We start from the raw sequence: 25,326 nt of genomic DNA, 5'->3' as shown, positions 1-25,326 counted from the left end.
GTTTGTTCCTAATTCCAGATTTCTAATCTGTATTAGATTAAAGGCCTACTTTGCCTTTCCAGGAACTCTGGGTTATATTTGATCTGGTTTAAAGTGTAAAATAAACAGATGGGTGGAGTTCAGATTGGATATTTAACCCATTCTCCCTCAAACCTGATTTGATTTAATAAAACAGGGTTTGGTTACAGGTTAGAGAGGTCACTTTACCTGATATGCATGTTTCTGAACTGTGAAAGGAAGTGAGAATAAATCCATAAAATCACAGAGAGAACGCACAAACTCCACACAAAGGCAAAATCTAGGTTTTGACCACATGGTTAGAATATTAATAAAAAGTCCACTTATTTCAGGCTCTTTATCACTAATAATTACACATAGATGGACATTTAAAAGCCTTTAAACATAAAAATGAACGAGCCAATTGGCAGAAAAAGGTTTTCTAAACTTGTTTTTTTCCACAAATCTACGTTCAGTACCCTGGTCATGATGAGCAGTGACTAAGATGTTTCCTCACTCTGGTAGTAGTCAGCAGTTAGATGGTAAACAGTAACTCTGTATGTGCTTTATTTTTCACATCGATTGCATTCAAGCAAACACAACGAAGAAGCCATGAATGGATCCGCTTGTAAGGACAACAATGACACGACGGGAAAGTCGGATCTTATTTTTAAAAACAAACCCTCATCATAGCTTTTTTTTATTAACCAGGAGAAGCAGACTTTGCTGCTTGACTGTAGGCTAAATCAATATTTGTACCAATGAGTGTGCAAATAGTACTATTGGGACAGAACATTGAAGTCACGAATGTACACCCACACACATATACACAAAACCCTCAGAAGCCCCTCCAGACTCTTACTGGGGAGGAAATTTTTTCTTATGACAAAACAAGAAAAGAAGAGATTTCAAATCTTAGATGTATCCTGTGATCTTATTTCATTAAAAACTGGATGTTAAAAGCTAACAACCAGGAAATGCAACATGATTTCTTTTCAATTTACATTTTTGGTTCTTGCTTTAAACTTCTTAACCGTCTACAACAGGCCAGCAGGTAAGCTCATTAAGTTCAAAGACAATTAACCTTTATAACTGAATGCTGTCTTTCTAGAACATTTATCCACAGTTATTTTTTACAGATCTAAGTCTATTCATATCATCCTAGAAGAAAAATGCACCTAATCTGAAGAGGTTAATATGGAAGAAGATACTTTACATAGAAATGTGATAATATTCATTTACTTAACACTTTAAACACAGACATGAGAAACGTTTGTAAGAAAATTCACATTTTAAAACTTTGCTGGGATTAAAAAAATGTATTGTAGTTGATGCATGTTTGTAATTGTAAGCAAAAATGTTTGTTTTGGATGCATTATTAAAAACACATGACAAAATTAAACATAATCTTTTAACATTTTTAGGATCACAGTAATTTTTGTCCTGTTTGTTGAAACTCCAAAGCCCTACGAGATCTGCGTGGTTGGGTTGAAATCAGTTTCTTCAGCATTTCCTCTGCCATGTCATTAAAAGAATCCATGTCTTCACAGAAAAAATATTTGCTTTCTTTTTAAATCATCTATGCACCACAAATCTGGAACAAACTTCCAGAAAACTGTAAAACAGCTGAAACACTGACTTCCCTTAAATCTCAACTAAAAACCCACTTGTTTAGAGTTGCATTTGAAACGTAATCAATTGCAAATTTAATGACGGAATCTGACTTGGTGTTCTGTTTTGATTGTTGATTCTATGTTGCATTGTGTTTTTGTGTTTGATTTGACGTAAAGCACTTTGAAATGCCTTGCTGCTGAAATCTGCTATACAAATAACATTTGATTTGATTTGATTTAAATGGGACCTATTGTTCAAAATACACATGTTGCACATTTTTATATTTCAATTTGGGTCTTGAGTGCTTCTAAAAACAGCCATTACTCTTAAAAAAACAAAACACCCAGGTATATTTTGGGTGGTTTTTGGTTCTTGCTTTAAACTTCATCGTCTAAAGCAGGAACTTATTTTTTGGCAATACGTTCCTGTCTTTTGGTGTCCAGAACAGTTTCAGAAACCTCCCGATTTTTGAGTCACATTGAGTCTACACCGTTACCTAGGAAACACAGCCCATCACCTTAGCAACCCAAAAGGAGCTTCAGCACATTTGGTCAGCTGTTTTTACCGCCAGCATATGCTGTACAATGGCTGCTGGAAAAGACACGTATTTTGTTGTTGATAAAACACTTGCAGGAGGCTCCACTTCTGCTTTTCAAAGATTTATGGTTGTATAAATACGCAGTACTGACCAGACTAAAATCTTACTATCTAAGAATGATTTTGTGCAAAAAGATTTGATGAACATTTTATGTATTGTCTATAGACCTTTTCTAACCTGTTCAAGGAAGTATAAGAGGTAATCCTTAAAGCGGTTTTTCATGGAGTCCAACATTCATTTTAGTTTAAGGCGTGTAATTAAGTTTCAATCTCAAATGCCACAAGTGAACGTCCATAAAGTGAGTGGCTTTCTGGATCAATGACTTTACTGATCTATAGTAAACATCCATCATATTTCTTTCAGGCATCAACGTGCGTAACATGGAGAGCTTCATCCAAGCTGTGCAGCAGGTTGAAGACTCCAACCCTGGTCTGTCGCCCCTGGCTCTGGTTAGAGCTTTGCGGAGGACGGCTGGCCACGATGATCAGATGACCATCCATTTCTTAGGCGCGTCGCATAATCTCAGTGACACAGAGGGTTTGGAGGGATCAATCCTAAATGCAACATCTTTCAGCTTTTTTGACAAAGCTATTCACCACATTGTGACTGACAACGGTGAGGAGCGCGGGGTGGTCCTCGCTCCGGACGGGACCACGGTTGCTCTTGCACCCCTACTGTTAGCGATTGAATCAGGACTGAAAGCCAAGATGGAAGGAACCGAAGCTCTTGGGCTCTTTCCTCTGTCCCTCGGTAGGACGTTGGGCCTGTCGTTTCTAAGCCTTCAGGACATCCCACCATCCATGCGTCTGGGTCCCAACGGGTGCTGGGACAATGTGGAGCAGCCAAAGGTGTTTAAGATATCTCGGCCTGCCACTCTGGCCACAGATGCTGTTATAAATGGTGGCATGGATGGACTTCTACTGGGCATGCATCTCAGCAAATTGCCAGCATCTGAGCAGCCTCAGGCCCTCAGTGAGATCTTAAGGGGATACTATAATTTCACTCTGACTGAGAAACAAGGCATTGATGCTGTGACAAGCTACATTAGCCCGAAGAGAAGGCAACTTTCAAGGCAACTTCTGGAGCCACTTGATCTTCACACTGAAGTGATGACGACACTAACACTGGTCTGGAAGCTGGAGAAGACAGAATGGATTGCTCAGGACTCTGGTTTGGGAAAGGCGGTGCAGGAAGGATTAAAAACATTTATGCACAGGTACCTGGGTGAGTAATGTTATCATGTTGGAGGTATTTAGGCATAAAATAAGGCTGCAGGTAAAACTTGATTTTGAAAGACAATTTTTCAAAATCAGTTTTTACTTGCTCTTGCTAGACAAACTGAACTTTAGTTTATTTTAGATTTCGATGTCATCTGGTGACATTATGATATATTTTGTAAAGAGGCGAAAGAGCAACTTACAAAAATGTTCACATTCCTTGAACTTTTTTTTAAACATTTGTACCAAGTTTCTCATGCTACAAACAACCTTCAGTGTATTTTATTGGGATTTTATGTGATAGATCAACACAATAAAGTGCATGGATTTCTATTCAGTCTGAACACACTACAGAGAACTGTGGTAGTGGCAGCATCATGCTGTAGGGATGCTCGTCTTTTGCAGAGGCAAAGAAGTGGGTCAGATTATGAAGAAACGATCAATTAGCTAAATACTGCTATACTAGCCTAGCATAGAATAGCATAGCATAGCTTAGCATATCAAACCATAGCATAGAAAAGATTAAATTAGTATAACATATCAAATCATAGCATAGTAAACTGTAGCATAGCAAGAAGCATTTTAAAATTTGAAGAATGTTGATTAATGAGCTGCAAAAAAATGTAGGATTAAAAGAAGGCAGACTATCAGTTAGAAATATACAAAACCTCAAGACAAACAGTTATAAATTTAGCAAAGAAATAAAACAGTCATAGACAAAGCCTCACTTTGTTTTGAAGGGCCGGAAGTAAAAATGCATTTTTAAATGAGATTTAAAAATAAGAACCGATGACACCTGTCTGATGTGCAAATCATTTGACAGATTTGCCACAGTTTACTGAGAAGCTGTGTCACCTCTGGGTGTTGATTAAGTCTTTATGCATGCATATTAATGTTAGACAAAACAATAACAAAAAACCTTAAAAACCTTTTAGTGACTACAAAAGACTTTGGAAAGAAAGAATAGGGCAAAAATATTAGTCTGTTGATTTGAGAAGCTGGATCAACAGACAAGAACACCAGCAAAAATATATTTACATTGCACACTTTTTAGATTTAATTTGAGAAATGTTGTAAAAAATATTTTGTTCTTGTTTTGTTTTACAATAATATATAATATAATATATCATATTCTACAAAATGTAATGCCAGTAAAATGCAGATTTAATTTTATTGAAAGGATAAAAATACTTTGGCATTGTACAATAAACTAACATATATATATATATATATATATATATATATATATATATATATATATATATATATATATATATATATATATATATATATATATATATAAATGATGGCGTTCTGAGATAGGAACTAATTAACGGTGTCCTCCTGAATGCAGATTGCCCTCAGATCATCCCTCGCTGCCAGTGGGGGGCGAAAGCTTCACGGGACACACCGATTCCACTCTCCCTCCCACTCAAGTTTCTCTATGTTCACCATACTTACGAGCCTTCGGCGCCTTGTTTATCTTTCTCAAGCTGCTCCCGTAACATGAGGTCCATGCAGCGTTTTCACCAAGAAGATCGTGGATGGAATGACATTGGATATAGGTAATCAAGTTTTGAAAGTTTCACTGTGTTGCACAATTGGATATAAAGACAGAAGCCTATACTATTGAATTAAAAATATGATCATATGTTATTTTTTCTTTAACAAAATTTGTTGAGGGTTCACAAAGTTGAATATTTTTGATAACCGTGAGCCTATTTTTTTTGTTTCAAATTGCATGAACATAATTTCTGATCTGATGATGAATTTTATTAAACATCACAATAAATTCAGTCTCAGAAACATTTAGTGTGAACAAAACATTATCCTCAAGCTTTAAAATAAACATTTTCCTAAGTAAAACACAAGAGTCAGATCAATGTACCGCTCTTCCATCTCAAGATACAGAAACAAGCCACTAAGCATTCTGGGAAATAGTTCCCACTCCTGTCTTTTTCTTCTTTTGTTTTTTTTGTTAGTGTTAATCTAAAAACTCTGTAATTTATTCAATTAATTAATAAAAAGTTACTGCTGTAACTTTATCTTTCACAAATTCACATTTAGGTTCAAAATCTAAATTTAAATTTATTTAAAGAGTAGAAGATAGTCGACACAACTACTAAATGTGGCTCAAATGTTTTGCAGTGCATGGGAACCAGCTGCTGAAACGCATCTCAATTCATGTCATAATTACTGATACACTGAATTATCTATTTTCTTGCATCTTCGTTTTCAGCTTTGTGGTCGGATCAGATGGTTACGTCTATGAAGGACGGGGTTGGAGCCACGTCGGCAGACACACCAGGGGACACAATGCCTTGGGCTACGGCGTGTCCATCATCGGAAACTACACGGCCGCACTGCCGTCTCGCCACGCCATGGACCTGCTGCGGAACCACCTGGCGCTCTGCGCTGTGAATGGAGGAGGACTGACAGGAAACTACACCATCCAAGGCCACAGGCAGGTGGTGAACTACACCTCCTGTCCCGGAGATGCCTTGTTTTCAGAAATAAGAAGCTGGGAACATTTTAGAGGATGACACAAGATTCCTAAATCTAATTTTGATCTCTGATGTAGTTTGATTGATTAATGTGAATTGGTTAATTTATCCAAAAAAGAAGCTTCAATTAAGACCCTTGTGGTTGATATCAGATTTTGTTAAACAGATTAATAAAGAAGTTATGATGCTTTTTTCCCCAGAGAAGTTTAAAGAATACTAAAGTGACAAATTACTTTAATAGAGTGATGGAGCAGAGATGGCAAAATGTTCCCCAAAGCAATGTCACTTTTCAGTTGCAGAAGAATAAAAAACAATTTCACCACATTTGACTGTTTTTGAGATCTGGTTCACTCTCTGTCTAACCAACAAAAAACATCACAAAAAAACAGGCTGCAGCAGTTAAAAATAATAACAGAAAGTAGTGATTTTCTTCTTATATTTCTCAATAAAATCTCTACATAACCACGCTCCATTCAACATCTGAATTTGAGTCAACGCCATAATAATCCTCGCCAGACATCAGAAAACCTGCTGGATGACTGTAAAATACTAAATGTTTGTATTTAAAGACTTTATTTTAATCACAACAGCATTCATCTACATGTTCTGCCTTCATGATGATGTACTGGAAATGAGCGAGCATTTTCACTCTTGGTGACAAATGCTATTGTGGTAAAACTCTGGTTTCCTGTATTCAAAATGCACACAAGCACTCCAGCGGTCAGAATGGGAGTTTTCATGCACAATTTTCTGTGCTGCACTGAGTGTGATAACACAGACGAAAGTAAAAAAGGTGATAAGAGATTGTCCTGCACCCACTGCGTTTACGCCTCAGACGGCAGAACAGTGAACAGATCTTCCACTTCAGCTCCAAGGGAGCATCAGCAAGAGAAACTGCAACAATGAGTGAGTATTTTTATTGTTTAAATAATGTATTTTGTCTGGCCAAATGCTGATGTAACATTTAAAAGAAACAGAAGTATTCATTTTTTCTCCTTAAATATGAAGTATTTTATTAATTATGTAAAAAATAAACATTATTTCAGACATAGCTTGTTCAAAATGTGGTTAAAGAAAGGATTTGATGTACGATTTAACATTTAAATTCATCTATTTCATGCACTTTATGTAAATGTTGAAGTGTTTACAGCTTATGGAGACATCAATAGAGTTGAAACTTCAGGTGCTTCTAAGGAAACCTCTCAGCAGGATAGACTGGGTTACTCTGGTAAATACTGAAGATAAACAGCCCAGCCGACTGAACTGAAAATGTTAATCTGTCGTGCTGAAAAAGGACAAACTTGTGAAATTGTAACTTCTCCAAACAGGTGTGAGGGCATCAGAAACCATGGCCCAAATGGATTCCGAAAGAATGAATAACTACAAATTCAAAATCAACAGAGTGGGGAATCAGTCTGGTATTGATCCAGCCCTTATTGCTGCTATCATCTCCAGAGAGTCCAGAGCTGGAAACGCCCTGACTGACGGTCAGGGGGATCACGGTAACGCCTGGGGACTCATGCAGGTCGACAAATACTGTTTAGGTCTAACGTGCAAAATCTTGACAAATGATTCCAAAAGAAAGATTTAGAACTATTTTATTTCCAAAAACATGTAGGTGGATATTAGATATCACCGTAAGGAAGGAGACTGGGACAGCGAGGAGCATCTCCGCCAAGCTACAGGGATCCTTGTTCACTTCATTGAAAGGATTCAGAAAAAGTTCCCGAACTGGAGCAGAGAGCAGCAGCTGAAAGGTTTGTTTAATCTCCAGCATTTAGTCTGATATTTCGTCCAACTGTCTTTGTATGACCTGTGAGAAGACTGAAGGTTGATGCGTCTCTTTGTGTGCCAGATGTCTAAAAGTATTCAGACGTGAAGAATGTCATTTAAGGTTTATAGCTTCGCTGAGGTGCAAATCATTTCTTGGAGACATATTAAACATGGTTGCTGCTGCAGATCAAATCTTCCTGTTTTAATCCTTTTGCGGTTTTAGTAAGACGCTCAGGAGGAGATCAGAAAATGTCACAGTCTGGCAGCGGCAAAGTGGACAGAGAGAGTACTGGGTTTAACAACAGAACGTCAGTTTCCAAAACCACACACACACAAATATGGAAAAGCTCACATGGGATTACCAGGCACCAGACAGAGCACAGAGTAAAAAACTTCTGAGGTCTAAATAACCCCAATACTTCAAACCACTTAGAACGCAACTAGTAGCAGGAGGAATCAACACAGTTTATTCCTTGCAGACAATTTAGAGGTAATTGTGCTTCCTGTCTCCACCCAGTTGCTCTTCCTGTTTGGTGAGACGTAATCATGCTGTGTGGGGAAAGCATGATTACCTCCTACACACCATGCTTGTGTGTGTGTTGATGTGTGTGTGTGTGTGCGTGTGTGTGTGCACTTCTGTAAAGAAAAGCAGCTTCTAAGGACAGAAACAAAAGCTGAAAACCAGATTCATGCAGCATGCCGTGGTCACAGTCAGATTAAGAAGAAGGTGGAAGCGGTGCATCATTATTTTTAACTGTGTTTGGTTCCTTTATGTTTGGACTCATAGAGACAAACTGTGTTTTACTGCTTGAAGTTGTTTACAATGTAAAAGGTTAAGGAGAAGCTTGTTTTGGTGTCTACATATTTTTATTTTGTAATTATTTTATAATTATTTTGTCAAAAGACCCAATGACTTAATGAGGAAAAAATATTCCAAACTTTCTTTCAAATATGTCTAAAGTAGCACCAAAAAAATTCCCCCCTGTGGAGGTTCCTCAACAATTAACCCAGTGTTAGTATTTATTTAAATGTTTTCATACCATACATTTATAATTTCATTTGTTTGTGTGTTTATTGTTTTAGGTTGTTTACTATTATGGGTGCATACATTTAGTAAACGCCTTTGTTTGGTAATTATTAATTATTTTGTTTTGCTGAGTTGAAGGACTGGCTGAGGGAGAAGACTGGTTGAAAGGCAAACCAGGAAGTGGAACAAACCATCAGGCTGCTGGAAGCAGGGGACCTGATGTTAAAAGAACTTTCCTCTTTCTAGTTATAGCATGTCCTTAAATATTTTGATGTTAGGTTTGATTTGTGTTTGTTATGGTGTTGTAGTTAAAATATGTTGGTTTAAATTAATTGTTTATGTTTATACATTGTTTGTCTTTGCCTCATCTCCCACCCCTTCTTGTGTGTGTAGGCTAGCCTTTGTGTTTAAATTTCCCTGTGTGTTCATTGTGTAAAGTCAGTTTTTGGTTTGTTATCCTGAGTTAGGTATGCTTTAGTTGTTTTCTTTTGGGCCCTTTTTTTGTCATATTTTGGAATTTGATGTTCTTTTTTTGGAAGAAATAATAGGAAAATAAATAGAATTTATTCCTTTTATGCCTTTGTCCCTGTGGTTTACTGGACGGACCGTAACACCCCCAAATAAATAATAAAATCCTGGAGGGAATGCATGATCTTTATATGAAAGGTTGGTGGTTTAAAATTGACTAGAGGCAACCTAAAGAAGGGAAAACCTCTAAAGCCAAATACTGCTATTTGAAAAGAGCTACCGGCATTGTATTTTTTTGATACGTTGCTGAGCTTGATTATCACGACTTATTTATTTTCTCTGCAGGAGGAATAGCGGCTTACAACATGGGGGACGGTAACGTCCATTCATATGAAAATGTGGATGAAAACACAACTGGCAAAGATTACTCCAATGATGTTGTTGCCAGAGCCAAATGGTACAAAAGAAACGGCTACTAAATTTAGCACCTGATAAATCAAAGTGTAGCCTGCTATAAAGAAAAGATACTTCCATGCAAACTTAAATTTTTTTTGTTTATTCATGCAACAGTTTTTGATTATTATAATACAGAAGCGTATTGCTGTCACAGAAGAACACATGTTTTTAAACACTGTCACTTGATAAAATGATAATTATATAATGCAAATGTTTTATTGTAAAATGGGATAATTTCATCAGCTGGTGGTGATAATTTGCCTTCGGGTTTTATTTACAACAACGCTTAGCAGCGTGTGGCCTATATGTGGTGAGTTTTGCCTCCCAAAACTCTAAAGCTGCTTAATGACGACCGACACCAAATCTAGATAATTATTTTGATTAAAATGCTTCTCAGAGAGAACATTCTGATACGTTTTCATCCACAATGCGTAGCAGCATCAGTTTCTCTCCACGTCTTAGACCAAACATGAGGTGAAGCCGCTATAGCAGTTCTTTATGTATGGACTAAAGCACAAGTGTTCAACTCAAGGCCTGGGGGCCAAATCTGGCCCGCCATGAAGTTTTTTGTGGCTCAGAGGGACATGTAAATAGAACCTTGAAATAACCATTGCATGCTTAAATAATATTTTGCCAATTGAATGAAAGCAGCTGCGACAGACTGGCGACCTGTCCAGGGTGAACCCCGCCTCTCGCCCGGGACGCAGCTGGAGATAGGCACCAGCAACCCTCCCGACCCCATTTAGGGAAGAAGGGTGTTAAGAAAATGGATGGATGGATGGATGAATGAAAGCAGTTTTCAACGGAAGAGGATTAGGGTCACGAGAAAAAAAAAGAAGAAAAATCAGATTTTTTTTCTCAGAATTTACCAGAATTGTTCTGATTTTAATCTTCTGAGCTTAAAAAGTCAGAATTCTAGGGTAAAACATTTGAGAAAAAAAGTGAGAAATCTGAGAAAGTAAATTTTTTGGGACTAAATTGTGAAAAAAAGACAGAATTCTGAGAAGAATATGAGAAATGAGAATAAAAAGTCAAAGTTCTGAGCAAAAAGTAAAAATTCTGAGGGAAAATACAGACTTAAGAGAAAAAAAGTCAAAGTTCTAACGTTACAATTTGAAAAAGTAAAAATTCTCAGAATTCTGACTTTTTAACCTCAGAAGATTAAATTCTTTCATTTTTCCTCTGTCCATAGTCGTTTTCTGTAGTTTTCATACATAGGCTACTCTACCAAATTATATCAATGTAATGATGTTCGTTATTATTTAACTTTAAGAAGAACCGATCAGTGCGGAGGCAGCTGTTTAGTTATACTTTAGAAGTTTATTAATGAATTTCATCAATACATTTTACCACAATCGGCCCTTTGAGGACATTTATTATCCTGATGTGGCCCAAAATAAAAATGAGTTTGACATCTCTGGACGGAAGACAAACTATCGCCACTTTCTGGATGAAATTATGATGCCTATACAACGTAATTAACGTAATTATCACGTTTGTATAATTTCATTATGATGTTTATGCAATACTTCATCACACAATTTAATTAGCACATTATATGATAAAAGCATCATGTTTATGAAAGTAGGGCTGCACAGTGGAGCAGTTGGTAGAGCTGCTGCCTTGCAGCAAGAAGGTCCTGGGTTCGATTCCCGGCCGGGGATCTTTCTGCATGGAGTTTGCATGTTCTCCCTGTGCATGCGTGGGTTCTCTCCGGGTTCTCCGGCTTCCTCCCACAGTCCAAAAACATGACTGTCAGGTTAATTGGTCTCTCTAAATTCTCCCTAGGTGTGAGTGTGAGTGTGCATGGTTGTTTGTCTTGTAAGTCTTTGTGTTGCCCTGCGACAGACTGGCGACCTGTCCAGGGTGAACCCCGCCTCTCGCCCGGAACGCAGCTGGAGATTGGAACCAGCAACCCTCCCGACCCCATTTAGGGAAGAAGGGTGTAAAGAAAATGGATGGATGGATGTTTATGAAAGTTAATTGTTACGTTTGAACAATATGCCTCTGTACTACACCGCCTGGTAGGTTTTTATTTGTCTGAGTCAGTCTGTAGTCTAAGGAGTAATTAATGTTCTGTGCACTATGTTCTGCATTTATCAAAAAGGGTAGAATAAGTTTGTGTAAAAGGAAGTAAAATTAGTAAATGCTAAATGATGAAATAAATGTAATAAAAACAGCATTTGCTCGGTGTCTTCACTTTTAAAGCATCAGATCAGTGGACCACAAACTGTCAGGCAGTCATACTCTTCACACTTTCACGCTCAATAAATAAATGACTCTGACACAAAATAATTAAGCACAAAAATATGTTTGTTTTTTTTTATTTTTTATTTTTTTTTATTTTTTAAAAAGGAAACGTTGAAGGATACAAGTTAATTTTGTCTAATCGGGCGTGGCTCTTGGGAAACGTTTTCCTTTGGGCGCGTTTCCTTCCTCTCCAAACAATGGACCTTACCAGAGGGGCCGCTTTTCATTGGCTGATGCTCTTTCTACGTGGTCACGTGGGTGGCAGTCTCACAAACACACGCTTCCCGTTAGCTAAGTACAGCATAATAGCAGTTCTGATACAACTTCTACACCTTGAAGCCTGTCTGCTACACAGTCTAACGTTAGCTAAACAGATCAATATGCAATGTGTACTGTATCTGACACACACTAAAGATTTTATTTTAGCAGAAAAGGCTTTGGACTAAATTGTTACTCGTGTTAGCCTCTGTAGCACCAAGTACAGCTAGTAAATCAACCATCGCTGTGTTCAGGGAAGCGCTGTTTAATAATCCAGAAATAAATATCAAGCCTGGAAACTTGATGTCGTAACGGACTGAATGTTTTGTTTTTAACGTAATCTTTGCTCGTCTTGCGGGGGCGCAGGCGGTTGCCACGGTAACAGGTATGCTTAAACCACAAAGAGACAGACTAAAAGTACGAGTGGTTTTGAGTTGATAACCTGTTCGGGTTATTTTACCTTTGTTTACCTTTGCTGTGGCGCATTACAGCCGCTGTAGTTTCTAAAGGTTGGACTAATTACGTCGTTCGTTTGTGACGGTCGCATCATCATTCATAACAAACATCAAATAGAAAAAATAGATTTCATAAAATTTTAACAAACAAATGGCTTCTTTACCTTAACAGAGCTCTTTGGTTCCTCTTATCAGTCTGTAACTTCTCATATTGAGGTCATCAAACCAAATTTCAGATCTACCATAACTGACTGACACCTGCTGGCCTCAGGTTTGCAACCAGCTTGTGACTGAAAAACCAGTAACCTCCTCCCAGATGATGACATGAACTTGTTATTTCCTCTGTCCATTCTAGTAGCTGATATATTGTGAAAATCCGGTAGAAATGATGCACTAATGGAGTCATGTTTACATAGAAACAACGCGCTACGAGGCTTTGCTTGTGAGACTTGCGGTCACGTGGGTCGGTTGTGGGCGGAGCTTGGTAAGGTCCATTAACGTTGAGTGAAAGCGCAGATAAACGTGAAACAGAAACTGAAAACAACTGCAGGATGTCAGAATGAAAGTGAATCGTGAAAGGATAAGGTTATAAACGCTTCTCCTGCATCCAGCACGTTTCTAATCCACTCCTGACTGCAGAACAGGGAACAGATCTTCCACTTCATCTTAAAGTTAAAGTCAGCAAGAGGAACTGCAACGATGAGTGAGTATTCAACCCGTTCTCACTCCCAACTCGTCATATATTGACGCGTGGGACGTCCTTCGCGAGGGGTTTTACCTTATGCCTTACCGTAATTTTTTCCCTAAACCTAACCAATTTGCGGGGTTTTGAAGTTTCGGCAGTGTTTGCGAGGACCCTTCGCATGAATAATCCATGTAAAACATGCGACCTTCCGAAATCGTCAAATTCGTCAACATTTTACGGTGAAGGAACCTGCCCAAGTCGTCACATATTGACGCGAAGGGGCTACCCTTCGCGTCAATATGTGACGCATGGTCAGACGGCGTCCCAACTCGTCAATATATGACGAGTCGGGTGTGAGAATGTGTTGAGTATTTTATTGTTTATATGATGCTTAATGCCTGGTCAAATGCTGATGTCAGTCTTAAAAGTTAGAGAATTTTTATTTTTTTTTACCCTTAAATCTAAAATATTTAATTGAGAAGGTAAAAACCAAGTATCATTTCAGCCAGTCCAGCTGGAGATGTGGTTAAAGAAAGCATTTGATATTAAAAATGTGTCTATTTCATTCACTTTATGTAAATGTTGATGTGTTTACAGCTTATGGAGACATCAATAGAGTTGAAACTTCAGGTGCTTCTGAGAAAACCTCTCAGCAGGATAGACTGGGTTACTCTGGTAAATACTGAAGATAAACAGCCCAGCCGACTGAACTGAAAATGTTAATCTGTCGTGCTGAAAAAGGACAAACTTGTGAAATTGTAACTTCTCCAAACAGGTGTGAGGGCATCAGAAACCATGGCCCAAATGGATTCTGAAAGAATGAATAAGTACAGATCAAAAATCAACAGAGTGGGAAATCAGTCTGGTATTGATCCAGCCCTTATTGCTGCTATCATCTCCAGAGAGTCCAGAGCTGGAAACGCCCTGACTGACGGTCAGGGGGATCACGGTAACGCCTGGGGACTCATGCAGGTCGACAAATACTGTTTACGTCTAACGTGCAAAATCTTGACAAATGATTCCAAAAGAAAGATTTAGAACTATTTTATTTCCAAAAACATGTAGGTGGATATTAGATATCACCGTAAGGAAGGAGACTGGGACAGCGAGGAGCATCTCCGCCAAGCTACAGGGATCCTTGTTCACTTCATTGAAAGGATTCAGAACAAGTTCCCGAACTGGAGCAGAGAGCAGCAGCTGAAAGGTTTGTTTCTCACAATAGCCTCTTTGAGAAAATACTCTTGAGCATTTGTCTGAAAAGTCTTCCAAATGCCTTTCTTTCACTTGTGAGAAAACTCAAGATTGGGGTGAGTTGAAACTTTTACCAGGTTCAATGTCCTGTTCCCTGTTACATACATTATTCTACTTTATATCTACAAATCCGCTCCATTGAAACATGAACATTTGAGGCTGCGGCTTTCCTCTCTGACAGAACGTTTAACTGTTGCATTGAACATTTTGAGAGGCTTACCGCGGCTCTAAAGCCGGTCTTCATCAATGAAGCGCCCCCTGCTGTCCAGCATTCAAATTGATTCTATGTAGCATTCACTGGCAAGTTCACGTCTTTCCGTTCAAATGAATAAACAGTTTAAATATATGTACCATTATTGATCACTTTACTCTGGTATATATTTTTTCTTCAGCAGGCTTTAAAAAGCACATTGGCGTTCTGATTGTTATAGTTTGATTATTATGACTTTTCTTTTCTCTGCAGGTGGAATAGCGGCCTACAACAGTGGGGATGGTAAAGTCCATTCATATGAAAATGTGGATGAAAACACAACTGGCAAAGATTACTCCAATGATGTTGTTGCCAGAGCCAAATGGTACAAAAGAAATGGTTTCTAAAGTCTGCGGCTGATAAACCAGAGTGTGTTCAGCTAAAAAGAAAAAATACTTTCATGCATGCAACCATTTTAGATGACTAAATGCTTTATTTATGTCTTCACAGTGAAATAAATACCTTCAACAAAATTAAATCCATTTGTTGAATACACAGATTAAACAGTAGTCTGTGTAGATTTATATTTAGTCTGCGCTAAACTGGTGGGAAAGTCGTGTTTAGAATCAACAGCGTCCATTATTCCCACAGTGTAACATCTGATGCGTAAAGAGAAATTCATGTTCTGTGCAGAATGTTTTGGATTTGTAATCAAATACCACTGAATAAATTTTAATAAAATGGTAAATACTTACTATTGAAATAAATGTAACAAAATATACATTATTTTCTCTTGTTGCAACCAAATGCAATTAACTGAAGACTGCAACATTTTCATGGCAGCAGTTTATTTGTTGACTTTAGGCTTGATGACTTCACAAAAGACTTGGGATTCAATTTGCCACTAATAACTTCACTCAAACTTGAGCCTTTTGACCTGAAAACAGCTGATATCTTACACCAAACAGACAGTGCGTCATTTAAGAGAAACTGACTCTCTCTTGTACTTTAAACAATCAATTTTCTTTGTTCCTGTCAGTTTGCACTGATTACCCAGAACCTGCAGGTCTGAACTCCACATGCAATCAAGTGTAAGTGAGGTAAAGAGGTTCAGTGAGATAACTGTCTGCCAATTAGAGAAAAATCATGTCTGTGGTCATTTCATTTGTTTACGTAGGCGTTAGAGAGGCCATAATGTCCAACAAGTTAAAAACTAAAGAGGAGTATGACCAGTGTCGTATAGTCTTGCTTGCTTGTTAAATCCATTAAGTGTTTTATTACGTTCCTGCTCAGATGTAAACCCAAGAAGCTGTGACAGATTGGCTTTTGATGCAGAAGGAAGTACTCTGCTATCCTTGCAGTGCTTTTAATGTAACGTCACATAACTAATGCTGCCTTCATTGAAACATCTGGTTACTTACACTAATTAGGCTGCACTCTAAGCCTGATTTAAACCCCATTCAGTCCATCTAATGTCATATATTGAGGCTTTTGAGGGGAAAGTTGCAGATGGATGATGGGGAATTTACTGATGAGCTTACAAAACTCAGAGGAAACTCAGAAATTAGGGTGATAGGAACATAAGATTGTGACAGAATGAAGCTAAGGAGTTTAAATACTGTAGAGACATGATTGTGGGATGGGAAACAGGTGAGTATGATAAACAAAATGAAGAGCAGCTGGGGAGAATCTAAGAAAGGAGCTGAGGTAGGAAGAAAAAATGGAAACAGGAAACCATTAGAATAAGACAGAGTACACATAACACCAAAATTATTTCCATAAAACTTACCTAGTCAAGACCAGTTGTACTTTGGTTTTAATTTGATGAAATGTTGTTTAAAGAGTCAGAGCTCCTGTGTAACATGGAGAAGGACTAGAAATGGATTTTGCCCAAACTCAAAATTCGATCCATTTGTTGAATTTTTATCTGATAAACACAAAGTACAGCACGCTTTCGAAATGAAAGGAAAATAATCCATTATTTTTCAGGTTTTCAGAAATGCAAATCTGTGAGCACATTTATTCTGGTAACACTAAATAGAATAAACTAATTGCCTTCAGAAGAGTAAATATTTAACGTTTTCAACAAACCACATAAGTGACAAAGTATTCATCCGAAAAAAGGTGATCAGGATGCAGACGACAGTTAAAAAAAAAAATAAAATCTGTAGTCAGAGCTTTGATAGTACAAATAAAAGTATTTCTTATAGCTTCATACAAATTAGACTTATATGAAAATGGTAAAATAAATACCTTTCTGTAAGTCTTAAAGGTTGCAAATCCCATGGCCAGAAACATTTCTCTTATACAACACTATTAAATAAAATAACTTAATGATACGCTAAGAAGTTTTGAAACTTTCCACCTTTTATTGCCTTTTCTTCTGTTGGCACAAGAAGTAAACATGAGAGACATCTCTGCAAATCTATTCGGATCTCAGAAATGTATTAAGAAAATATTTATTTTTGAAAGGTTTAGTGCAGAGCGCAGCAGTTGCTAAACATGTAAATTCCATCCAAAGCTGCAGCTTTTCTTATAAATGGATGCTTTAGGCCACAAAAGATACACGAGGTGATCTGCAGCTGAGCGAAGTCTGTAGACACATGACACCTGATCAACAGAACAGCAGAAGGATTTCTGTCCTCAAAGTGTTTTCTGTGATGAAGGAGAAAGGTCAGAGGTCAGCGGCAGGTGCAGTGGTGCTCCTGGTGCTGCCGCAGGTCCACTTTTTGCTGGAAGCTGTAGTGGCAGAGAGTGCAGCGGTAGGGCCGGTCGTCTCTGTGCTTTCGGCTGTGTGTGATGAGGTTGGAGCTCTGGCTGAATGCTTTGCCGCATATCTGGCAAACATGAGGCTTCTCCCCTGCAAAAGGCCAATAGGTCAAGGTTAAGGAGTTTCTGAAGGGCTGAATTGCACATGATGTCATTCCTCTATTTCATTTCTACATGATATTAATGATTAAAAGGCTATTGATTCAAATTCAAAAATACTTTATTGATCCCAAAGAGAAATTAAATGTTGTTGTAACTCATATTTGTTTAAATTAAGAGTTACTGTAGATAGTAATGGATGTTGGCAGGAAAGATCTCTTTCTAGATCATTGTTTCTAAGTGAATATGAACTTGTTCTCTTTGTCTGAAAGCACTGCATCTTTTTTGTTATTTTGACCATTTCTCATTTTCTGCTAATAAATGCAAAATGTTTGCTTGGGACTTCAGAGAGATGTTGTTAGTAGTTCATTGAATAAAAGAACATTGTTAATTTTACTCAAACATATACCTATAAAAACTAAAATTAGAGAAACCAATCATTTTAAGTGATATATTTTCCAGACCTGTATAGAAAAATACATAAAAAGCGCAGCAGCTTGAACATTTTCACACATTGTGTTACACACCAGTTTGCATCTTATTACAGTATTGGTGTGTCAAAGCTGCAGTGTAAAACATTAAGTTTCAGTAACTCAACGCAGCATCTTCGTGTCAACAATGCTAAGCGGCTAGCGTGAACCTGCCTGTGTGAATGAATGTGTGTTTCTTCATGTCCGACTTCTGGTGGAATCTCTTGCCGCAGTACTGACAGGGATAGGGCCGCGTGTCCGAATGTATGAGCAGGTGAGTGGAGAGGGTGGAGGAACGCTTGAACACTTTCCCACACACTTCACAGCCGAAGGTCTTCTCCTGAAACGTGGAGGTAAGAGTTGTTAAAATACAACATTCAGCGCTGCTTTCTGAATATAAATCATCTGTAAAACTTCTGTGGTTCTGACCTTGCCCCTGTGCAAAGACTTCTTATTATCAGCCCTGCTGGCCTTGAAGTGGGTAGCTTTGTTTCCATGACTTTTACATATATGTGTCTTCAGGCTTGACAGAGATGAAAATATCTGCAGAAAAGAGATGAATGATATTTAACTAGAATAGTGAGGGAGTCTAGTTAAACATTAGGAATCTACAAATATTGGTGCAAACGTATTTTAGCTCTTAAAGGCGACCTATTCTGCTTTCTGGAACAGGTTAGAGCATACTAAACATGTTCACTACATTTAAAAACAAAAAACAAAATCATTCTTACATAATGGTATTTTAGTCGGCTCAGTTGCGCGTATTTTGATCTCCTTTCAAAAATAACTGCTTTAGGATCTCTTGTCATTTTAAATTCAAAATGGTCACAGAAGTCAGCGTTTATACTCGCATAAAAATGGCTGCAAACAGATACACAGTTATACAAGAAAAATACAGCTAAGCAACTGTGCAGGAGCTCCCCTTGGGTTGCTAGGTAACATGCTGGCTTCTCTGTGGTTGCTAGGTAACGGGCTGGGCATTGCCTGGGCTGCTAGCTCATTTTCCAGATCCCCCAAAAAACATGAACTTTATCCTAAAAATCAGCTATATGGGTCTTATTTTTTGGGTTTTGTTTAGTAGCAGTAGAGACTCAAATGGAAGTACAAAATCATTCAAATTGTGAATAGTTGAAACGTCGACATACTTTGCCACAGAGCAGACACTCTTGTCTCAGTACACTGATCCTGGAGCAGCTGCTGCTCCTCGTCTGTGGCGGAGTCAGATGTCCCGGGTCCTCTGACAGTTTGTCTGGATAGTCTGAGCTCACGGCAGAACTCAGCCATGCTCCTGTTGCGGGAGAGACAGCGCCCCCTACCTCCTCTTTGATAAAAGCACACTCTATAGAAAAGAAATGCAGGGTATTAAAACAATCACGTCGTCATAAACCTATAAAAATGAAACATCGGTCGATCAAATTTGGCATCTTTTTCCACACGTCTATGCTCTCAATCAAAATACTGCATGTGTGACGTGAAATAATCTGTCAGTGTAACTCTTGCTTTTTCATCAGTACTAAAGAATAAATTACTTAAAATAAGTTCATATACCTTTAAGAAAAGTTACGTGTAAGTTAGTTTGTCTTATTTCAAGTATACTAAGATATTCAAACATGTATTTTTGATCTTGAAACTAGAAACTAGATCAAAATACTTGGTCAAATATTATGTTTTTGCAGAAGATGCATGGTCAAACATTTTCTGTACAATTAAAGTTTCAAGCCTTTCATTTTTATAACTTGATTCATCAAGTTTGAGATGAATGAGCCAAATCTATTTGGTTTTCAAATTAAATCAGATAATAATAACTTAACCACTTGGAGACACTCAAAGACTTTACATCACATTAAATCGTAATTCCCAGCATTTTAAGCATAGAAGAAGTTGTTACAGTAACATGAATTTTACACCTTTCATCCCAACACACATGCTCTATACAAAGCAGAGGTGCACGAAGAAGATTTGGAAATTTAAAAGAAGTTGACTTATGGAGGAATATGTCACCTACCGTTAGATTTGGGACTGAATTGCTGAAGTTGCATGTTTGCATCGGTGCAACTGGAAACATAAATATCGGCCTGTGAAGTTAGAATAGTCGCTTGCTTTTTATCTGGCTCTTTGGCTGCGGAGTACCCCAGGGATGCGTCCCAGGACTCCACGTTTTTCTCTAGCTTGCCGAACACTACCGGGGTGGAACCAGGACTGGGGCTTCTCACTGCGGCCCGGAGGTGGTGCAGCCCTCCGCGCTTCACCAGAAAAGACCGAGGCATCACTCAGCTGATTCTAAGTAGGCCGCAGCAAGAAAAAAAAAGAGAAAGAGATCACACAGTTAAATTTAGCTTCAGAAAATTTGACAAAGCATGTGAAAGTTATTATTAGAAATGGTTCAGATTAGGCTTTTTTGCCGTGTTCTCAGTATCAAGGCAAAAAACCTAAACAGTGGAACCAGAAACAAACATTACACAAAATACTCGGATTGTCCAGAAGGGGGCAGCAGAACCATATTCTCTCTGGTTTATATCTGAACCTCATATTTACGGAAAAACAGTCACGGAATCACAGGATGAAACGAGACAATGGCATGGTAGATTTCAGTTTCCGGTTCCCAATAAATTAACCATATCCTGTGAATTTAATTTAGATGTTAATTAGGTGCGTTAGCCCCAATGCTCCATGAAGCATAAATATAACAAATAAATCAAATAGTTTAACTTCAAAAATACTCCTGGAGAGACTGGATGTTTAACAGTGGCCTCTTCCTATCTGTACTTGTTGCCGAGCTGTCAAAATGTAGTTTTGTGCAGGAATTGATGCAGAAAGTTTTTAGAAGGGCCTCTGTGGGCCAGTGATGAGAAACCAAAATCGAAAGTCATAGTTAATTATCAGCAGGCCTTTAATGCAGCGTCATTTATGAGAGGGGAATATGATGAGTCAAAGCAACATACTATAAAAGATAAATAAATGGACATAGGCATAACTAACTAGATAATTAAGTAAGTAAATGCTGCAACTCATTAAAAATGTCTTCCTCCATCAGAGGGTCGGTGAGGGCTGGGCACTGAGAGTAGTGGCCATTTGCTCTCCTCTCTCCCCTCCTTGATACCGCCACTGCTTTCTTTTCTACCAGGGTTCCTAACAAAGGATTGGTAAATAACGGTTCACTACTTTCTCAGACTTGAAAAATAATAATAAAAAACCCCCAAAGCAAAACTGTTTAATGACCGGCGAAGGAACCATCTGAAACCGAATCTAACACTGAGGTTTAAATTTGCACCCAACAGCTCTGAGAAGCGCACTATTGTCACTTGAGTGCAACACGTCTCATGACTCAGTGTGTGCACTTGACACGTTTAAAGGAGCGCACATGAGAAATGCCAGTTCACAATACCGCTGAAAGAAACCAGACGGCATTGGAGCATGGTTGCCATGTTTTTTTGGATTTTTTCCCCACCAGGGGGTCTTTTTGTGGGCTCTAGTGTCCCTTATACAACAGTAGGCTGACAGGAAAGGGGGAAGGAAAGGGGGGAAGACATGCGGCAAATGTCGCTGGGTCCGGGAATCGAACCCGCGATGGCCGCGTCGAGGACTGAGGGCCTCCAAGCGTGGGGCGTGCTACCCTCTACGCCACCGGAGCACGCCCCTGGTCGCCATGTTTTAAAGCAGCAAATTTAAGTTGAATTTAGGAGGTCAAATGAACTAATTGAAGTATTTTGTGAAAGTCTTTCATTCTGTGTGGTAACAGAAGATGTACTGACAGCAAAAAAATGTAATAAATCTATCCAAAGTGGGGCAGGACATCATGCGCGGAGGGTGTCAGTCTTGTCCTCGGCCTGCATGTCTTCCTCCTCTTCCTCTTTCCTGTTCAATAACGCTAAAATCACAATTCATAGTGCCAATAGCTTAGTTTGTACATTTCCAAAATGAATGTTTGTGACAGTTTACTGAATAATAACTTTGAATCTTAAGACGTAGGTTTTTGGTTTTAGATTAACAGAAATGCTTTCCAACCATGAACACGGGTTTCCTGCAGAATGGATTCACATTCAGTCCTCACAGACAACAACTACGAGATTAGAAAAAACTTTTTAAAAAAATAATCTGGAACAAACATTTCAGATTTTAAGTAAATGCTCAGTAGTTAATGTCTATATGTGCATTTTTGCAAAGAAGGACATTGTTTACCGCTATAGGCTTGTTGGGTCAGAGCAAAAAATGTCGGAAACCATGAAAACTATCTGCTTTGTGTGTCTTATATCAAACCAAAAAGTTAATTTAACAAACAATAAATGGTCTCCTTCTTCGATTCCATGGAGAACAAATACACCCTGCTAAACCTCCACCACCTTCTGCTGCACACTGCTGCTCAGCTGTTGTAAAAAAAACTACAAACGTTACAGATAACATTACTCTAACTGTAATAATCAATGTGTTTAACAATGAAAACTGGGATATTTTTACTCCAGAGTGTCTAAAAATCTTTGCTAGACAATCCCCCCTTTAAGTTCCTGACTCATGTATTTTGTGCTTTTCTGTTCATTTTGGGATGTAATTCATTTTTCTGAAACATTTCTATTTTGGTTTCATCTCTGCGTAAAATGAATGAAGTGGAAGAGCATTTTTACACTTAGGTGACTTTGAAATCACATCAGTTAAGAGTTAAAAGCCTAGAAAAGACAGAAATCCTACTTTTACTTAACATAAAGTACATCAAAAGGAGCAGATGTTTAACCTTTGACCTGTGTGTGTGTGTGTGCGTGTGTGCGTGTGTGTGTGTGTCTGTCACATACAGACAGGTCAAACGAAAGAAGTCCAAACTCATTTCTGAAGATCATTGACCTTCATTTCTGATCAGGTTTTCTCTTCAAGACATCCAGGAGTTGCAGGAGACATTTAGACTTGAAGGCAGTGATTTATGCTGCTGCTGGTGAAGTGCTCTTTGTGCCGGAAGCTTTCTAATACAACCAGGTTCGCTGAGATCAAGATTTTCTCTCAGAAATGACCAAAGATGAACAAAGAGTCATTCTAGAGAATTGTTAATCATTTTAGAATTAGAGGAATGTAAAAATGTGATGTTAAAGGTGGAGGAACTTTCCTGGGAACCCTAAAACCTTTAACTATGTGTGAGTCTCCAGGATTCAATATGAAACAAAACGAGGAGTTCATACGTTTTGTGTAGTTTTTCAATTACACATTTAGGAAAGTGTATGCATATGAGCCGATGTGTACGAGTGGTTAGAATGACACTAAAATAAAAAGTTCAAACACTCACCAGATTTTTTTACATTCCTCCAGAGCTCCTCAGCATCCCAGAGACTTCCTGATGTCGCCGTCTGACAGACTGGAGGCTCACATGAAGCTAGAAAGGACACATGGTCAGCGCGCTCACAGGCTGATCTCTCTAGGTCGGACTGATGTGAGCGACAGAGGACGAGGAAGTGCTTCAGCGCTGAAACCTTTGAACCCACACCACAAAGCTTCCTCACACACAAACTGGAGCGCTGCACGCTCGAGGCAGCAGCACCAAAAAACGACCCGGCTCTGTTTAAAAATAAACCCAAATGTGCAGGAATCACAGGAAGGTTGCACCGGGGCGCAAAAACCACCGATGACAGAAGGCTCGACTAGGGGGGAATTAAATAAATATGATTAAGAGGAAGCAGACTGCGTAGGAAATTCTGCAGAAAGTGTCGACACGTTGTGTTGACATGGTTGTGTTTCAACAGAGACCATTGAGGTCGGGTTTTAAAGAAGAAGGTTAGTGCAACAACAATTTCCTTCTGATGTATTGAATGAAAACCCATCCATCCATCCATTTTCTTACACCCTTCTTCCCTAATGGGGTCGGGAGGGTTGCTGGTGCCTATCTCCAGCTGCGTCCCGGGCGAGAGGCGGGGTTCACCCTGGACAGGTCGCCAGTCTGTCGCAGGGCAACACAAAGACATACAAGACAAACAACCATTCACACACACACTCACACCTAGGGAGAATTTAGAGAAACCAATTAACCTGACAGTCATGTTTTTGGACTGTGGGAGGAAGCCGGAGAACCCGGAGAGAACCCACACATGCACAGGGAGAACATGCAAACTCCATGCAGAAAGACCCCGGGCCGGGAATCGATCCCAGGACCTTCTTGTTGCAAGGCAACAGCTCTACCAACTGCACCACTGTGCAGCCCTGAATGAAAACCATGGGAACAGAAGAGCCACAGTCAGTCCAGTCCATGTTTATTTGTGCTCCATTTTTTGTTTCTCTAATTCAATAATAATAATCATCATCGTGCTTTTGGTTTCTGGTGAAACTAAGCTGAAGTGAACTGTGGCGAGAATTTCTAAATTTATTACCAGATTTGCAAGTGAAATGCAAACGTCTGATAAACAGTGATTCATTCTTGACTCGTAAGTCACTGGAAAACTTTGGTTTGATGATGTAGCAAATATACTCAGTCATTGTATGAGTAAATAAAAAACACATTTTCTACTTATGTATCATTTTCCACAGAACAAACATGAGAGGTTAAAACCTGGACTTAACGTTTTATCAGGATACATTTTAGTACTATTGTGATAATATTAAAATTGAAGGCAGGAAAATGAACTTTTCTTTAGGTAACTGCATAACTGAATGGCAGTGACTCCAGGACACAGCAACTGTAGCACTACACTGAAAAACATCTGAGCCGCATTTAGTTGTGTCGACTATCTTTTACTCTTTAAATCAAATAAATTTAAAGTTTTAGATTTTGAACCTAAATGTGAGTTTGGGAAAGATAAACTTACAGCAGTGAGTTGCATTAACTTTTTATTAATTTTGTCAAACCTCCAAGAGTTGAATAAACTAGAGATTTTAGGTTAGCACTTAAAAAGAAGAAAAAGACAGGAGTGGGAACTGTTTCCCAGAATGCTTAGTGGCTTGTTTCTGTATCCTGAGATGGAAGAGCGTTACATTGATCTGACTCTTGTGTTTTATTAAGGGAAATGTTTATTTTAAAGTTTGAGGATAATGTTCTGTTCACACTAAATGTTTCTGAGCTGAATTCATTGAGATGTTTAATAAAATTCATCATCGGATCAGAAATTTTGTTCATGAAATTTGAAACCAGAATTTAAATTATTCTAAAGTAAAATGAGTTGTTATTTTAACTTCATATTGTGAGTAAAATAATAGAGAAATGTGTCTCTTTAACCAGATGAGGGCAGTTTTTTTTCTTGCATATTGTGAAATAAATATTTGGTTTAAATTGCAGCA

At 38.4% G+C, this 25,326-nt stretch overlaps 4 protein-coding genes across 8 annotated transcripts; 3 read left to right on the top strand and 1 right to left on the bottom strand.

Annotated features, from left to right (window-relative positions):
- The first annotated feature begins 804 nt into the window (after nt 1-804).
- LOC122830218 (N-acetylmuramoyl-L-alanine amidase-like) lies at nt 805-6,251 on the top strand. The gene is made up of 4 exons (XM_044115399.1): nt 805-1,051; nt 2,573-3,433; nt 4,781-4,991; nt 5,666-6,251. Exons 1-4 carry the CDS (start codon nt 982-984, stop codon nt 5,967-5,969), a joined length of 1,446 nt encoding a protein of 481 aa, XP_043971334.1. The 5' UTR covers nt 805-981; the 3' UTR covers nt 5,970-6,251.
- Nucleotides 6,252-6,261: 10 nt separating this feature from the next.
- Nucleotides 6,262-11,976, top strand: LOC122830222 (lysozyme g-like). Of its 3 annotated transcripts, none has more exons than XM_044115407.1 (5): nt 6,262-6,836; nt 7,072-7,158; nt 7,259-7,455; nt 7,549-7,687; nt 8,869-9,678. In XM_044115407.1, exons 1-5 carry the CDS (start codon nt 6,833-6,835, stop codon nt 8,991-8,993), a joined length of 552 nt encoding a protein of 183 aa, XP_043971342.1. In that variant the 5' UTR covers nt 6,262-6,832; the 3' UTR covers nt 8,994-9,678. The 3 variants fall into 3 exon arrangements, with proteins under 3 accessions (XP_043971342.1, XP_043971341.1, XP_043971340.1); XM_044115406.1 differs by having other exon boundaries at nt 6,264-6,836; nt 7,081-7,158; nt 9,544-11,976; XM_044115405.1 differs by having other exon boundaries at nt 6,264-6,836; nt 9,544-11,976.
- Nucleotides 11,977-13,116: 1,140 nt separating this feature from the next.
- Nucleotides 13,117-17,957, top strand: LOC122830221 (lysozyme g-like). Of its 2 annotated transcripts, XM_044115403.1 has the most exons (5): nt 13,117-13,320; nt 13,900-13,977; nt 14,078-14,274; nt 14,368-14,506; nt 15,017-17,957. In XM_044115403.1, exons 1-5 carry the CDS (start codon nt 13,317-13,319, stop codon nt 15,148-15,150), a joined length of 552 nt encoding a protein of 183 aa, XP_043971338.1. In that variant the 5' UTR covers nt 13,117-13,316; the 3' UTR covers nt 15,151-17,957. The 2 variants fall into 2 exon arrangements, with proteins under 2 accessions (XP_043971338.1, XP_043971337.1); XM_044115402.1 differs by lacking the exon at nt 13,117-13,320 and having other exon boundaries at nt 13,839-13,977; nt 15,017-17,945.
- Nucleotides 17,189-23,675, bottom strand: LOC122830219 (zinc finger protein Gfi-1-like). 2 transcript variants are annotated; one of them, XM_044115400.1, is made up of 6 exons: nt 23,348-23,675; nt 20,087-20,361; nt 19,227-19,420; nt 18,511-18,624; nt 18,256-18,421; nt 17,189-17,603 (listed from the first exon to the last, which is right to left on the bottom strand). In XM_044115400.1, exons 2-6 carry the CDS (start codon nt 20,346-20,348, stop codon nt 17,425-17,427), a joined length of 915 nt encoding a protein of 304 aa, XP_043971335.1. In that variant the 5' UTR covers nt 20,349-20,361; nt 23,348-23,675; the 3' UTR covers nt 17,189-17,424. The 2 variants fall into 2 exon arrangements, with proteins under 2 accessions (XP_043971335.1, XP_043971336.1); XM_044115401.1 differs by lacking the exon at nt 23,348-23,675 and adding an exon at nt 20,541-20,597.
- Between the last annotated feature and the right edge of the window lie 1,651 nt (nt 23,676-25,326).

The sequence above is a fragment of the Gambusia affinis genome, linkage group LG04 (genome assembly GCF_019740435.1).
Source record: "Gambusia affinis linkage group LG04, SWU_Gaff_1.0, whole genome shotgun sequence".
In the NCBI taxonomy this organism is placed as follows: domain Eukaryota; kingdom Metazoa; phylum Chordata; class Actinopteri; order Cyprinodontiformes; family Poeciliidae; genus Gambusia; species Gambusia affinis.
This window is presented reverse-complemented; position numbering and strand designations above follow the sequence as displayed.